This window comes from Hemitrygon akajei, chromosome 27 (assembly GCF_048418815.1).
Source record: "Hemitrygon akajei chromosome 27, sHemAka1.3, whole genome shotgun sequence".
Lineage (NCBI taxonomy): Eukaryota > Metazoa > Chordata > Chondrichthyes > Myliobatiformes > Dasyatidae > Hemitrygon > Hemitrygon akajei.
The window spans coordinates 54,065,083-54,078,327 of record NC_133150.1 but is presented as its reverse complement, the minus strand read 5'-3'; the positions used below and the strand labels follow the sequence as shown (position 1 = coordinate 54,078,327).

Below are 13,245 nucleotides of genomic sequence, written 5' to 3'. Positions count from 1 at the left end.
CCTCTGAACCCTACACCCTTTCTCTGTAATCCCCCTCCAGCAACTAGACCCCATCTCTGTAACCCCATCCCCTGGCCCCTAAACTGTCTGCGTAACTCCTTCTGACCCCTACACTGTCTCTGTAACTCCCTCTGACCCCTACACTGTCTCTGTAACCCCCTCTGACCCCTACACTGTCTCTGTAGCCCCCTCTGACTCCTACACTCTTTTTCTGTAACTCCACCCCCCGCCCCTGCACTCCATCTCGGTAATCTCCCACCTGGACCCTACGTCCCATCTCTGTAACCCCCTGTCCCCTACTCTATTTCTGTAACCCCAACTGACCCCTACACCCTTTCTCTGTAATGCCCCTCCATCCTGCAACTACACCCCATCTCTGTAACCACCTCCCTGGCCCCTAAACCTTTTCTCTGTAATCCCCCGGCCCCTACACTCTGTCACTGTAACTCAGCTCAGCACCCAATTCTATTCCATCTATAAGGGTGCAGGTGATCCCATCACAGTGGGCCGTCACAAAAAACAGAATCAGAACACAGGAAGGAGACGGAGAGCTTAGTGACAGGGCAGCCATGTTCCTCAGAGTGAACATCAACAACAGCCCATCCTGGTCCAACCAAAAAACTCAGCAATGCCTCTAGTTCATCAGGAATCTAAAGAAATGTTGCATGCCCCATTTGACCCTTAGCAATGTTTACCAATGCACCCTAGAAACTGACCTACCCGGATGTATCTCAACTTGGGATGACAACTGTTCTGCCTGTGAGCACAAGAAACTGCAGCTCAGCGCATCAACCTCCCCTCCCTATGTTGTCTACACTTCTCACTGCCTCCGTAAAGCAACAACCATAATCAAAGACCCCACCCATTCTCTCATCACTCCCTCCAATCGGGCAGAACATAAAAGGCTGCTGCCTCAATGCACCATTGAGATGAATTGAATTGTGTGAGCAATATGCAAGATAGGGTTGTCACTGTACCACTGTAAATGTTCAAAGCTCAGAGTAAGTTAGAAAGATAGAAACATAGAAAAACTATAGCACAATACAGGCCTTTTGGCCCACAATGCTGTGCCAAACATGTACTTACTTTAGAAATTACCTAGGGTTACCCATAGCCCTCTATTTTTCTAAGCTCCATGTACCTATCCAGCAGTCTCTTAAAAGACCCTATTGTATCTGCCTCACCACCATTGCTGGCAGCTCATTCCAGACACTCACCACTCTCTGTGTAAAAAACTTACCCCTGACATCTCCTCTGTACCTACTTCCAAGCACCTTAAAACTGTACCCTCTCATGTTAGCCATTTCAGCCTGGGAAAAAGCCTCTGACTATCCACATGATCAATGCCTCTCATCATCTTATACACCTCTATCAGGTCACCTCTCATCCTCCATTGCTCCAAGGAGAAAAGGCCTATTTCTCAACCTATTCTCATAAGGCATGCTCCTCAATCCAGGCAACATCCTTGTCAATCCCCTCTCCACCCTTTCTATAGTTTCCACATCCTTCCTGTAGTGAGGTGACCAGAATTGAGCACAGTACTCCAAGTGGGGTCTGACCAGGGTCCTATATAGCTGTAACATTACCTCCCGGCTCTTAAGCTCAATCCCACGGTTGATGGAGGCTAACACACCATATGCTTTCTTAACCAGAGTCAACCTGCGCAGCAGCTTTGAGTGTTCTATGGACTCAGACCCCAAGATCCATTTGATTCTCCATACTGCCAAGAGTCTTACCAATAGTACTACAAATGTTTGTATATTCAACCATCATATTTGACCTACCAACATGAATCATCTCACACTGATCTGGGTTGAACTCCACCTGCCACTTCTCAGCCCAGTTTTGCATCCTATCAATGTCCCGCTGTAACATCTGACAGCCCTCCACACTATCCACAACACCCCCAACCTTTGTGTCATCAGCAAATTTACTAACCCATCCCTCCACTTCCTCATCCAGGTCATTTATAAAAATCATGAAGGGGTTCCAGAACAGATCTCTGAGGCACACCACTGGTGACCAACTTCCATGCAGAATATGACCCATCTACAACCATTCTTTGTCTTCTGTGAGCAAGCCAATTCTGGATCCACAAAGCAAGGTCCCCTTGAATCCCATGTTTCCTTACTTTCACAGTAAGCTTTGCATGGGGTACCTTATCAAATGCCTTACTGAAATCCATTTACAATGCATCTACGGTTCTACCTTCATCAATGTGTTTAGTCACATACTCAAAAAATTCAATCAGGATTGTAAGGCAGGACCTGCCTTTGACAAGATCATGCTGACTATTCCTAATCATATTATGCCTCTCCAAATGTTCATAAAACCTGCCTCTCAGGATCTTTTCCATCAACTTACCAAACACTGAAGTAAGACTCACTGGTCTATAATTTCCTGGGTCATCTCTACTCCCTTTCTTGAATAGGGAACAACATCTGCAACCTTCCAATCCTCCGGAACCTCTCCCATCCCCATTGATGATGCAAAGATCATCGCCAGAGGCTCAGCAATCTCCTCCCTCTCCTCCCACAGTAGCCTGGGGTACATCTCATCTGGTCCCGGAGACTTAAACAACTTGATGCTTTCCAAAAGTTTCAGCACATCTTCTTTCTTAATGTCTTTAAGCTCAAGCTTTTCAAACTGCTGTAAAGTTCATTATTTACTTGTGGTCTTATAGTCTGAATCATCCATGATGGAATTGCGGAGAAGACTCAATGCATTGAATGGCCCAACTCTGCTCCTATGTCTTATAGTCTTATTATCAGATTGCATATACAACCTTGAGATTTATTTTCTTGTGGGCAATTCACAGTAGATACAAGAAACGTAATCAAATCAGTGAAAGACCTGTCCAACAGAATGAACAAACAATCAATATGCAAAAGACAACAAACCATGCAAATACAAAAGAGAAAAACAATAATAATAATAATAAATAATTAATCTTATGTATTCAAGAAAATGAGATAAAGAGTCCTTGAAAGAGAGCCCATAGGTTGTAGGAACATTTCAATGGTGGGGCAATGAAGTTATCCCCTTTGGTTCAGGAGCCTGATGGTTGAGGGGTAATAAATGTTTTTGAACCCTGCAGTGTGAGTCCTGTACCATCTTCCTGATGGCAACAGTAAGAAGAGAGCATTTTCTGGGTGGTGGGGTTTCTTGATGATGGAGTCTGCTTTCCTGTTCTCCATTAGATGTACTCAGTGGTGGGGAGGGCTTTATCCATAATGGTCTGGGCCTTATTCATTAGTTTTTGTAAGATTTTCTATTCAAAGACATCAGTGTTTCATAGCAGCCAGTGATGCAACCAGTCAATATATTCTCCGCCACACATCCATAGGATAAACAATAATATCTATTGACATGTGCCAATTGTAAACCTCTCATGTCTTTACCTCTCCCAATCTACGAAGCACTCTCTGGCCTGTACACCCCTCTCCTCTCTCTGTCACCTTCACCAGCCCCTCACCCCACCTTAACTTTGTAACTCCTCCAGCTCCTACACACCTCCATATCTTTGTGACAATACCATTCCATCCTTCTCTCTGCCCCTGCAGACCCTACACCCCACAGGACCACACACTGGTGATTCACTGATCCTTCCTGTGAACTTGTTGGATGTCATGCAGACAGTGCAGGTGGGATCTCCCCACTGCCCTTAGGTCCCATGACCAGATACTGGAATTATGTGGAATTAAATCTACTGTTTCCTTTTGACTTTCCCAGATATTCCTATCATTTTCAGTGGTTTCCAGAAATCTCCAGAAACACAGTAAGTTGCACAATAAGTGTATAATCGAACAGTATAAAGGGAGTTTTACTCTGACCGGTGTCCTGGGAGTGTGTGATGGGGCAATGTAGAAGGAGCTTCACTCTGTGTCTAAACCCACGTCCTGGGAGTGTGTGATGGGACAGTGTAGAGGGAGCTTCATTCTGTGTCTAAACCCATGTCCTGGGAGTGTGTGATGGATGGTGTAGAGGGAGCTTCACTCTGTGTCTAAACCCACGTTCTGGGAGTGTGTGATGGGACAGTGTAGAGGGAGCTTCATTCTATGTCTAAACCCATGTCCTGGGAGTGTGTGATGGGACAGTGTAGAGGGAGCTTCATTTTGTGTCTAAACCCATGTCCTGGGAGTGTGTGATGGATGGTGTAGAGGGAGCTTCACTCTGTGTCTAAACCCATGTCCTGGGAGTGTGTGATGGGACAGTGTAGAGGGAGCTTCACTCTGTGTCTAAACCCATGTCCTGGGAGTGTGTGATGGGACAGTGTAGAGGGAGCTTCACTCTGTGTCTGACCGGTGTCCTGGGAGTGTGTGATGGGACAGTGTAGAGGGAGCTTCACTCTGTATGTAATCAATGCTCCAGGAATTTGTGGCAGGGCAGTGTTGATCAAATGTCTGTTCTCCTTTTCCAGATCCTCCAACAGTCCAGAAAGTGTCCTGAAGCTGAAGGTCCCGATCCCAATCTATCAGACTTTTCCTGAAGTCCGCTGCTCGCCCCAGAGTGCACTCGTCAACCGGGATTCCCATGCCATCCATCCTCTGCAGGGTATTTGCCGAGGTGCTGACGGTCGCTTCGTGGTCGAGCCAGAGGCAAGCAGGAATATGATGCTGCTGTGGCCCGGGGCCCAACTCCCAGAGATTCCCTGGAATTTGGGACTGGACAGGGAGAAGGGCCCAGGCTCCCCGGGACAGAGCCACTGCCATGACTTCACCCTAGCCTGCAGCTCCCCAGCTGGAGAGCGCAGCCCTCTCTGTATCCTGGGACTGAGTCCCATCCTGTCTTCACCAGGGACGGACTCTGCTCCTACAGCCTGGGGCCCTGGCCCGCAAACACCGCCCCCTCTGTGGGCAGGGTCAGGGAGCCACCCCCGATCTGTGGGTCCCGACTTCGCACCAGCGTCCTCCACCAGTGGAGCAATACAGCAGAGCGTTGTGGGGGAGACTGGAGCAGGCAGCAGGTGAGCTGAAGGGACGGGCTCTGTGGGACTTAGTGAGTCCACCCAATATCCTCATCAAATCTCTCACTCCACCGCTCCCTGTCTCCTCACAGGGAGCTGTCTCCGCATGGGATTGTGGATCACCAAGAGAGGTGGAGTGCTGGAACAAGGCGAAGACCCTCCTCCATCACTCTGTCCTATTCAGGACAAGGTCAGTACAGACCAGAAAGATCCCAGGGAGGGCTCTGATTGGTGGGATGGAGGGTGTGAGGAGGGTGATAAGTGAGGGAGTCATGGAGGAGTGGGGGAGGTTGATGGGTGGTGGTGTGTCCGGGAGGCTGTAGGAGGTAGGAGGAGAAGGTGAGTGGAGGTGTGAATGGGAGGGAGTAAGAAGTAGGATGGGAGGGTGAGTGGAGGTGTGTGTCAGAGGGTGTAGGAGGTAGGAGGAGAGTGTGGGTGGAGGAATAAGTGGGACGGAGTAGGAGATAGGAGGGGAGGGTGGGTGTGTGAGTGGGAGGGTGGTGGAGGTATGAGTAGGAGTATGTAGGAGGTAGGAGGGGAGAGTGGGTGGAGGTGTGTGTCAGAAGGTGTAGGAGGGGTGGGTGGAGAAATGAGTGGGAATGTGTAGGAGGGGAAGGTTGGTGGAGGTGTGAGTGGGAGGGAGTGCAAGGCAAGAGGGGAGGTTGGTGGGAAAGGAGAGATGGAGCTGGGAGGGGAGGTGGGAGAGGAGAGTCGGAGGAGTTAGATGGTGGTGGGAGGAGGAGGGGAGTTGGGCCGTGATGTGGGAGGGAGAGGGGCAAGTGGATGGATGGCTGATGGGAGGGGGAGGTGGGCAGGGATGCTTCTCAAATCTGACCTCTCCCCACTTTTTCCCTCCCCAGACACAGGTGTGGGTAGTCCGTGGTATCTGCAGCATCGGCAGCCCTTAGCGGACCCTCTTCCTTCGCCCAGATCCCGCTGTGCCGCCCTTTGGGCTGAGTTTCAGGAGGTGCGGGGGGCGGCAAGGTCCTTGTGGCAAGGAGGGGTCTCCCAGCGCCCTTGGACGCAGGCCACCCTCCTCTGACTGATTGGACTGTGCGTCAGAGCACCAAGTAATGATAGTGAACTAGACAACTTGGATTAAAGTTGGGTAGCCTCCAACCTGATGGCATGAACATTGACTTCTCTAACTTCTGTTAATGCCCCTCCTCCCCTTCTTACCCCATCCCTGATATATTTAGCCTTCTCCGCCCTCCTCTTTTTTTTCTGTTTCTCTGCCCATCACTTTGCCTGTTCTTCATCTCCCTCTGGTGCTCCCCTCCCTCTTTCTTTCTCCCTAGGCCTCCCGTCCCATGATCCTTTCCCTTCTCCAGCTCTGTATCCTTTTTGCCAATCACCTTTCCAGCTCTCAGCTTCACCCCACCCCCTCCTGTCTTCTCCTATCATTTCACATTTCCCCCTCCCCCTTCTACTTTCAAATCTCTTACTATCTTTCCTTTCAGTTAGTCCTGACGAAGGGTCTCGGCCCAAAACGTCGACAGTGCTTCTCCCTATAGATGCTGCCTGACCTGCTGCGTTCCACCAGCATTTTGTGTGTGTTACTTGAATTTCCAGCATCTGCAGATTTCCTCGTGTTGGATTAAAGACTTCTTATTGGTCACTCAGGTGTCAATCATTCAATATTGAAACTCCCACCTTCTGGCACTTACATACCTCTACCTCTCTGGTCCCCTCCCTGTCTCTCTTCCCCTCCATCCCATCCCCCTCTCCACCTCTGCTCTCTGTCCTCTCTGCCTGTCTGCCTTCCCCTCCTTCTCTCTCCCTTTCCTCCTACCTAATTGCCACCAATCTCCCTCACCAGGCATTCTGGTTACCGAGAGGTTATGCAATGAGAACAGGTCAAGGCTGCTTTGTGTCATCTAAAGTGGGGAAGATGAGCGGTGGGCAGGGAGAAAGGTGGTGGCAGTTGGTATCCACAAATACACCTCCCTCACCTCTCTGGTAACACGTCACCCCCGAATGAGGGAGTCAATCTCAGGTTAGAAAGACAGGTGGTTCACTGTCCTTCAGCTCAAACACAGAGTGGGGACGCTGAAACTGTGTCCAAGCCAGTTAGACCCAACATTCCCTCTAAATTTATTTACAGCTGCACAGACCAACCATTGTTCTGAGCAGCAAATTATTATACGGCCTGAAAATGGTAATGCGCTCTAAATGTTTAGATGTTGAGAAACTTCCACCTGCATGGCAACAAAGGCCTTTGCGCAGGAGCCTCTTGGTTACAGTGTGGACTCATACTTATGCAGCTTAGAAGGAACAGTGGGTAGGCCCCAGCATGGCACTAAGGGCAGTTGTGGTAACCACGGCCCAGGAGAGATTGGGGTCCCAGTAGAGAGAGTGGAGAGGGTGGGGTATTATTATAGCAGAGGCGAGCCTTTATTCTGAGGCTGTGATCCTTTCCTCTTGATACCCCAGCCAGGGGAAACATTTTCCCCACACCCATCCTGTTATGCTCTTTTAAAGAGTTTGGGTATTTCTGTGAGATCATCTCCCATTCTTCTAAACTTCAGAGAGGACAGTCCCAGTCTGCTTCATCTCTTCTCATGGGACAAACAATCCCTCTCCCTTCACTGCACTCCATCTGTCACATGTAGATCCTCCCTTAGGTGGGGAGCCCAGACCCATCCAATATTAGGTTGGCATGTTAGCACTGTGGTTAGAACAGGGCTTTACAGTGACCCAGGTTCAATTCCTGCCACTATCTGTAAAGAGATAGTTCACTCTCAACATGACTGCGTGGGTTTCCTCAGTTTCCTCCCACAGTCCAAAGACATACTGTTTGGTAGGTTAATTGGTCATTGTAAATTGTCCCATCATTAGGCTAGGTTTAAATTGGGGATAGCTGGGCAGTGCGGCTGGAAGGGTCTATTCCATGCTATAACTCAATAACTAAATAAATAATCCTGGTGCGGTCTCCCCAGAGCCCAGGATAATTGGAGCAATGTGTCTCTACTCTTGGAGCTGAACCTTCACACATTAAAGGCCATTGGGTAGTTACCCTCCTGAATCTGCTGTTCCTGCAGGGTGGCATCCGGTGACTGGTTCTGGGACACCCAGCTTCCTCCTATTGCCAAAACTGCCTGTCCTTCATTGTCTAAAACATCTTCCAGTTTCCCACTTTCTTACACTGCAGTGGATGAGTTCACATATTCCACTTGTTCTGTCCCTGCCCACCCACGTACACTCTGAAGCCTCTCTGCATCTTCCACGCACCCCTCATTGCCTCCAGCTTTAGCATCATAGTGTTATACAATACAGCAGGAAAACAAGCCCTTCACCCTAACTCATCCATATTGACCAATATGTTGATCCATTTGCTCTGTCACCCTCTAACCTTTCCTATCTATCTACCTGCCCAAATAGCTGTTAAATACTGTAATTGTACCCACCTCTACCACTTCCTCTGGCAGATCATTCCACACATCCACCACCTGAGTGGAAAAAAGTGCCCCTCTGGTCTTCTTTAAATCTTTCCTCTCTCAACTTCCAGTCCTGATACAGAGTTTTGATCCAAAAATTCCTTGCCTCCCATAGATGCTGCCCGACCCCTGAATTCCTCCAGCAGACTGCAGCCCTCTAGTTTTAGAGTCCACAACCCTGGGAAAGTGACAGGACAGGAGGTGTATGATTGCATGGGTGGCTCCCCCCACTGTTTACATAGGACCTCTGTGTGCTCCTGATATGTGGCTCCAAATTCCCAATCCTCTCCTGAAAGCTTCCTCTACACTTGGGCTGTGGGTCTGAAAGTCAGTGGAGATACTGTGTTTCTTCACAGAGACTTCGAGCAGATTCTTGAGTCATTCTGTCTGTCAGCCCGTGATGGAGCTGGGAACAGACTGTGTCTCATGTCGGGCTTATTAATAACATGGTCTGACCTGGGCTTTAAGCAAATTCTGCTGAACGCTGGACTCCAGCAGTTGATGAGGCTGGTGAGGCAGCTTACCGAAAGCCCGTCAGGAAACCCACGCTCGCATGTTCTCCCCACCAGATACTGGTTCAAATCCCAACCGTTCCAGCACTAGGACGCACATCTTTCTGCCTTCAGTTCCAGCAGGAGAGATTCAGGAATGAGTGACCAATTATGCAGGTCACAAGCAACTCATATGGATGGGAGCAATGTAGAAGTGTAGTGTGTAGTGACGCTACCTCCCAGTTCCAGCGACCCAGGTCTCTGGCGGTGTCTATGTGGAGTTTGTTTTTGACCACCTGGTTTTCCCCCGTGTACTCTGATCCCCCCACCACCACCCCCCACAGTTCAGAGATGTGCAATTTTATGGGTTAATTTTCTTTGGGTGAGGGGAAGAAACGGGGGTGGGGGAAGTAAATGGAAATGTGAGGGGCAATGGAGCTGAAGATACAGTAGTGTTGGGAACAGGAACGGGGCGAATGGCCTCAATATTTAGCGCCATCGTTCTCCTCTCCATTGATTCACTGAATCCCAGTCCAGTTACGAAAGAAATCCACATCCAGATCTTGCCAAGCGCCACACTACATTGTAATATCGCTGCGATGAAAATTTACTCAAATTCTTGCATCCAGGAACGATGAGAGCGGGTCGGTCTCTGTGGCGCAATGGACGAGCGCGCTGGACTTCTAATCCAGAGGTTCCGGGTTCGAGTCCCGGCGGAGATGATTATTAAGAAAATAATTTTTTTAAGCCCTTTCTCCTTCCCCCCAAAATTATAACGCACGGAATAAAATTTGCAGATTTCTGCAAAGCAATTTTCAGCTCGCAGCCAGGCACGTCAGCCGGCTGCCCGCCGGTTCAAGCTGATCGGGTGCCGCCAACACCGACTGGAGTCTCTCCGATGAACGGACAGCGGCCGAGCTCCACAAGGTACCAGGTTTTGTCCCACGATAGGGCAAGGTTTTAGATCTACAAGGAAACCCCCATCTCTCTGCCTCTCAACCATCTGTCACCATCTGGTCCTCTCTCAATACCTACACAACTTTTCCTCCCTCCTCTCCTCCTTCTATCTCTCCCTCCCACGTCCCATCCTGCCCCTTTGTCCATCCATCTAGCTCCCTATTTATTTATTGATTAGCTATCTCGCTATGTAGACCACTTTACCCCTTCTCTCATCCCATCTATTAAGCACTCGACACGTAACTCTCGCTATCCTCTTTCACTACAGTTTATCCCTTATTTATATGTAAATAAATATCTACCTCCGTCCCTCGCCTGACCCTTCCTCTTCTTACTCTCTCTCTCTCGCCATGTAGCATTCCATCTGCAGCAACCCCATAGCCAGAGTCACAACAGTAGGTGGCCACTGTGTGTGTGTGTGTGTCTGTGTAGGGTGTGAGGGTGTGGGGGAGGAATGTGGGGGGAGAGGTGGATGGGCAGGAGGAAGCGAGGGTCAGATTCAGATTCCGGCCCAGAATAAGTAGAGCAGGTCTGGTGCAGCGTGAGTCGGGAACTATCCGTGGTGCTGAAAGCATAATGGACTGTCCGTGGTGCTGAAAGCGGAATGGACTGTCCGTGGTGCTGATCATTTGGTTCGCACTCATTTCAGCGAGAGTCGGATATTCAAAGATCAAAGTAAAATGTATTATCAGAGTACATACATGTCACCACATACAGCCCTCAGATTGTTCTTCTGCGGAAGTACTTAAAAATCTATAGAGCGGTAACTGTAAGCTGTAAACAAATTGTTCAAATGCAGATATAAATAAATAACAATAAATAACCAGTATTAAATTACAATATTACATCTATCAATATAACAATATAACAGAGTCCTTAAATGAGTGTAGTTATACCCTTTTGTTCAAGAGCCTAATGGTTGAAGGTTTGTAACTATTTTTGAACCTGGTGGTGCTAGTTCTGAGGTACCTGTACTTTTTACCTGATGGCCAGTGGATATAGTGTACCTGGACTTCCAGAAAGCTTTTGATAAAGTCCCACATAGGAGATTAGTGGGCAAAATTAGGCTGGCTGACAGAAAACAAAGAGTAGCGATTAACGGGTCCCTTTTGGAATGGCAGGCTGTGACCAGTGGGGTACCGCAAGGCTCGGTGCTGGGACCGCTGCTGTTTACAATATACATTAATGATTTAGATGAAGAGATTAAAAGTAACATTAGCAAATTTGCTGATGACACAAAGCTGGGTGGCAGTGTGAAATGTCAGGAAGATGTTATGAGAATGCAGGGTGACTTGGACAGGTTGGGTGAGTGGGCAAATGTATGGCAGATGCAGTTTAATGTGGATAAATGTGAGGTTATCCACTTTGGTGGCAAGAACAGGAAGGCAGATTACTATCTAAATGGAGTCAAGTTAGGAAAAGGGGAAGTACAACGAGATCTAGGTGTTCTTGTACATCAGTCAATGAAAGCAAGCATGCAGGTACAGCAGGCAGTGAAGAAAGCTAATGGCATTCTGGCTTTTATAACAAGAGGAATTGAGTATAGGAGCAAAGAGGTCCTTATGCAGCTTTACAGGGCCCTGGTGAGAACCCACCTGGAGTATTGTATGCAGTTTTGGTCTCCAAATTTGAGGAAAGACATCCTTGCTATTGAGGGAGTGCAGCGTAGGTTCACAAGGTTAATTCCCGGAATGGCGGGACTGTCATATGTTGAAAGGTTGGAGCGACTGGGCTTGTATACACTGGAATTTAGAAGGATGAGAAGGGATCTGATTGAAACATATAAGATTATTAAGGGATTGAACACACTGGAGGCAGGAAACATGTTCCCGCTGATGGGTGAGTCCAGAACTAGAGGCCACAGTTTAAGAATAAGGGGTAGGTCATTTAGAACAGAGATGCGGAAAAACTTTTTCACGCAGAGAGTGGTGGATATGTGGAATGCTCTGCCCCAGAAGGCAGTGGAGGCCAAGTCTCTGGATGCATTCAAGAGAGAGTTAGATAGAGTTCTTATAGATAGCGGGGTCAAGGGATATGGGGAGAGGGCAGGAACGGGGTACTGATTGTGTATGATCAGCCATTATCACAGTGAATGGCAGTGCTGGCTAGAAGGGCCGAATGGCCTACTCCTGCACCTACTGTCTATTGTCTATTGGCAACAGCGAGAAAAGAGCTGCGTGGTGAAGATCTTTGATGATGGATGCTGATTTTCTACAACAACATTTCATGTAGATGCGTACAATGGTTTGGAGGGTTTCACCTGTGATGTACAGGGCCGAATCCACTACCTTTTGTAGGATTTTCCACTCAGAAACATTGGTGTTTCCCATACCAGGCCATAATGCAGCCAGTCAGCACACTTTACACCACACACCTAATATGCCAGTGATTTTGATGACAAACCAAATTCCACAAAATCGTGACAAACTAAAGGTGCTATCGTGCTTTCTTTGCAACAATATTGATATGGTAGGTCCAGAACAGGTCCTCTGAGACGGTGACAACCATGAATTTGCAGTTACTGACTCTCTCCGCCTCTGATCCTCCAATGATCACTGGGTCATGGACCTCTGGTTTCCCTCTCCTGACAAAAGTCAGAGTCGGGTTTATATATATATAAAATAGTTAAATTCAGATAAGCAGTGCGAAAGCAGAAATTTAAACAAAAGTAATGATGTAATATTCATGATTCATTATCCATTTAGAAATCGGATGGCAGAGGGGAAGAAACTGTTCCTGAGTCATTGAGTGTGTGCCTTCAGGCTTTTGCATCTCCTTCCTGATGGCACAGAGTCGACTGTACTTCCTTAGAAGGTTGGCGTCATTCAATGTCTGCAGTGAGATGCTGAAGATGTTCTATAGGTCAGTTGTTGAGAGCGCCCTCTTCTTTGTGGTGGCGTGTTGGGGAGGAAGCATTAAGAAGAAGGACGCCTCACGTCTTAATAAGCTGATAAGGAAGGCGGGCTCTGTCGTGGGCAAAGTACTGGAGAGTTTAACATCGGTAGCTGAGCGAAGGGCGCTGAGTAGGCTACGGTCAATTATGGAAAACCCTGAACATCCTCTACATAGCACCATCCAGAGACAGAGAAGCAGTTTCAGCGACAGGTTACTGTCGATGCAATGCTCCTCAGACAGGATGAAGAGGTCAATACTCCCCAATGCCATTAGGCTTTACAATTCAACTGCCAGGACTTAAGAACTTTTTTTTTTTTTTAAAGCTATTATTAATGCTTTTTGAGTTAGTGATTTAGATGCATATCATATTATTACTGAGTTAAGTATTGTATGTAATGAGTTTTTGCTACAACAAGTGTATGGGACATTGGAAAAAATGTTGAATTTCCCCATGGGGATGAATAAAGTATCTATCTATCTATCTATCTATCTATCTAAG

General features: G+C 47.9%; 1 protein-coding gene and 1 non-coding gene across 2 annotated transcripts in view; both read left to right on the top strand.

The window, feature by feature from the left end:
* Positions 1-6,584, top strand: part of LOC140717077 (protein turtle homolog A-like) — a 61,050-nt gene extending 54,466 nt beyond the window's left edge. The window contains exons 16-19 of the mRNA XM_073030257.1: positions 3,733-3,778; positions 4,421-4,966; positions 5,059-5,156; positions 5,827-6,584. Of these exons, the coding sequence (XP_072886358.1) occupies positions 3,733-3,778; positions 4,421-4,966; positions 5,059-5,156; positions 5,827-6,008 (872 nt within the window). The 3' untranslated portion in view covers positions 6,009-6,584. The remainder of the gene's footprint in view (positions 1-3,732; positions 3,779-4,420; positions 4,967-5,058; positions 5,157-5,826) is intronic.
* A 2,958-nt stretch (positions 6,585-9,542) lies between these two features.
* Positions 9,543-9,616, top strand: trnar-ucu (transfer RNA arginine (anticodon UCU)). The gene has a single exon. It is a non-coding gene; the product is annotated as a tRNA-Arg (tRNA).
* The last annotated feature ends 3,629 nt before the right edge of the window (positions 9,617-13,245 follow it).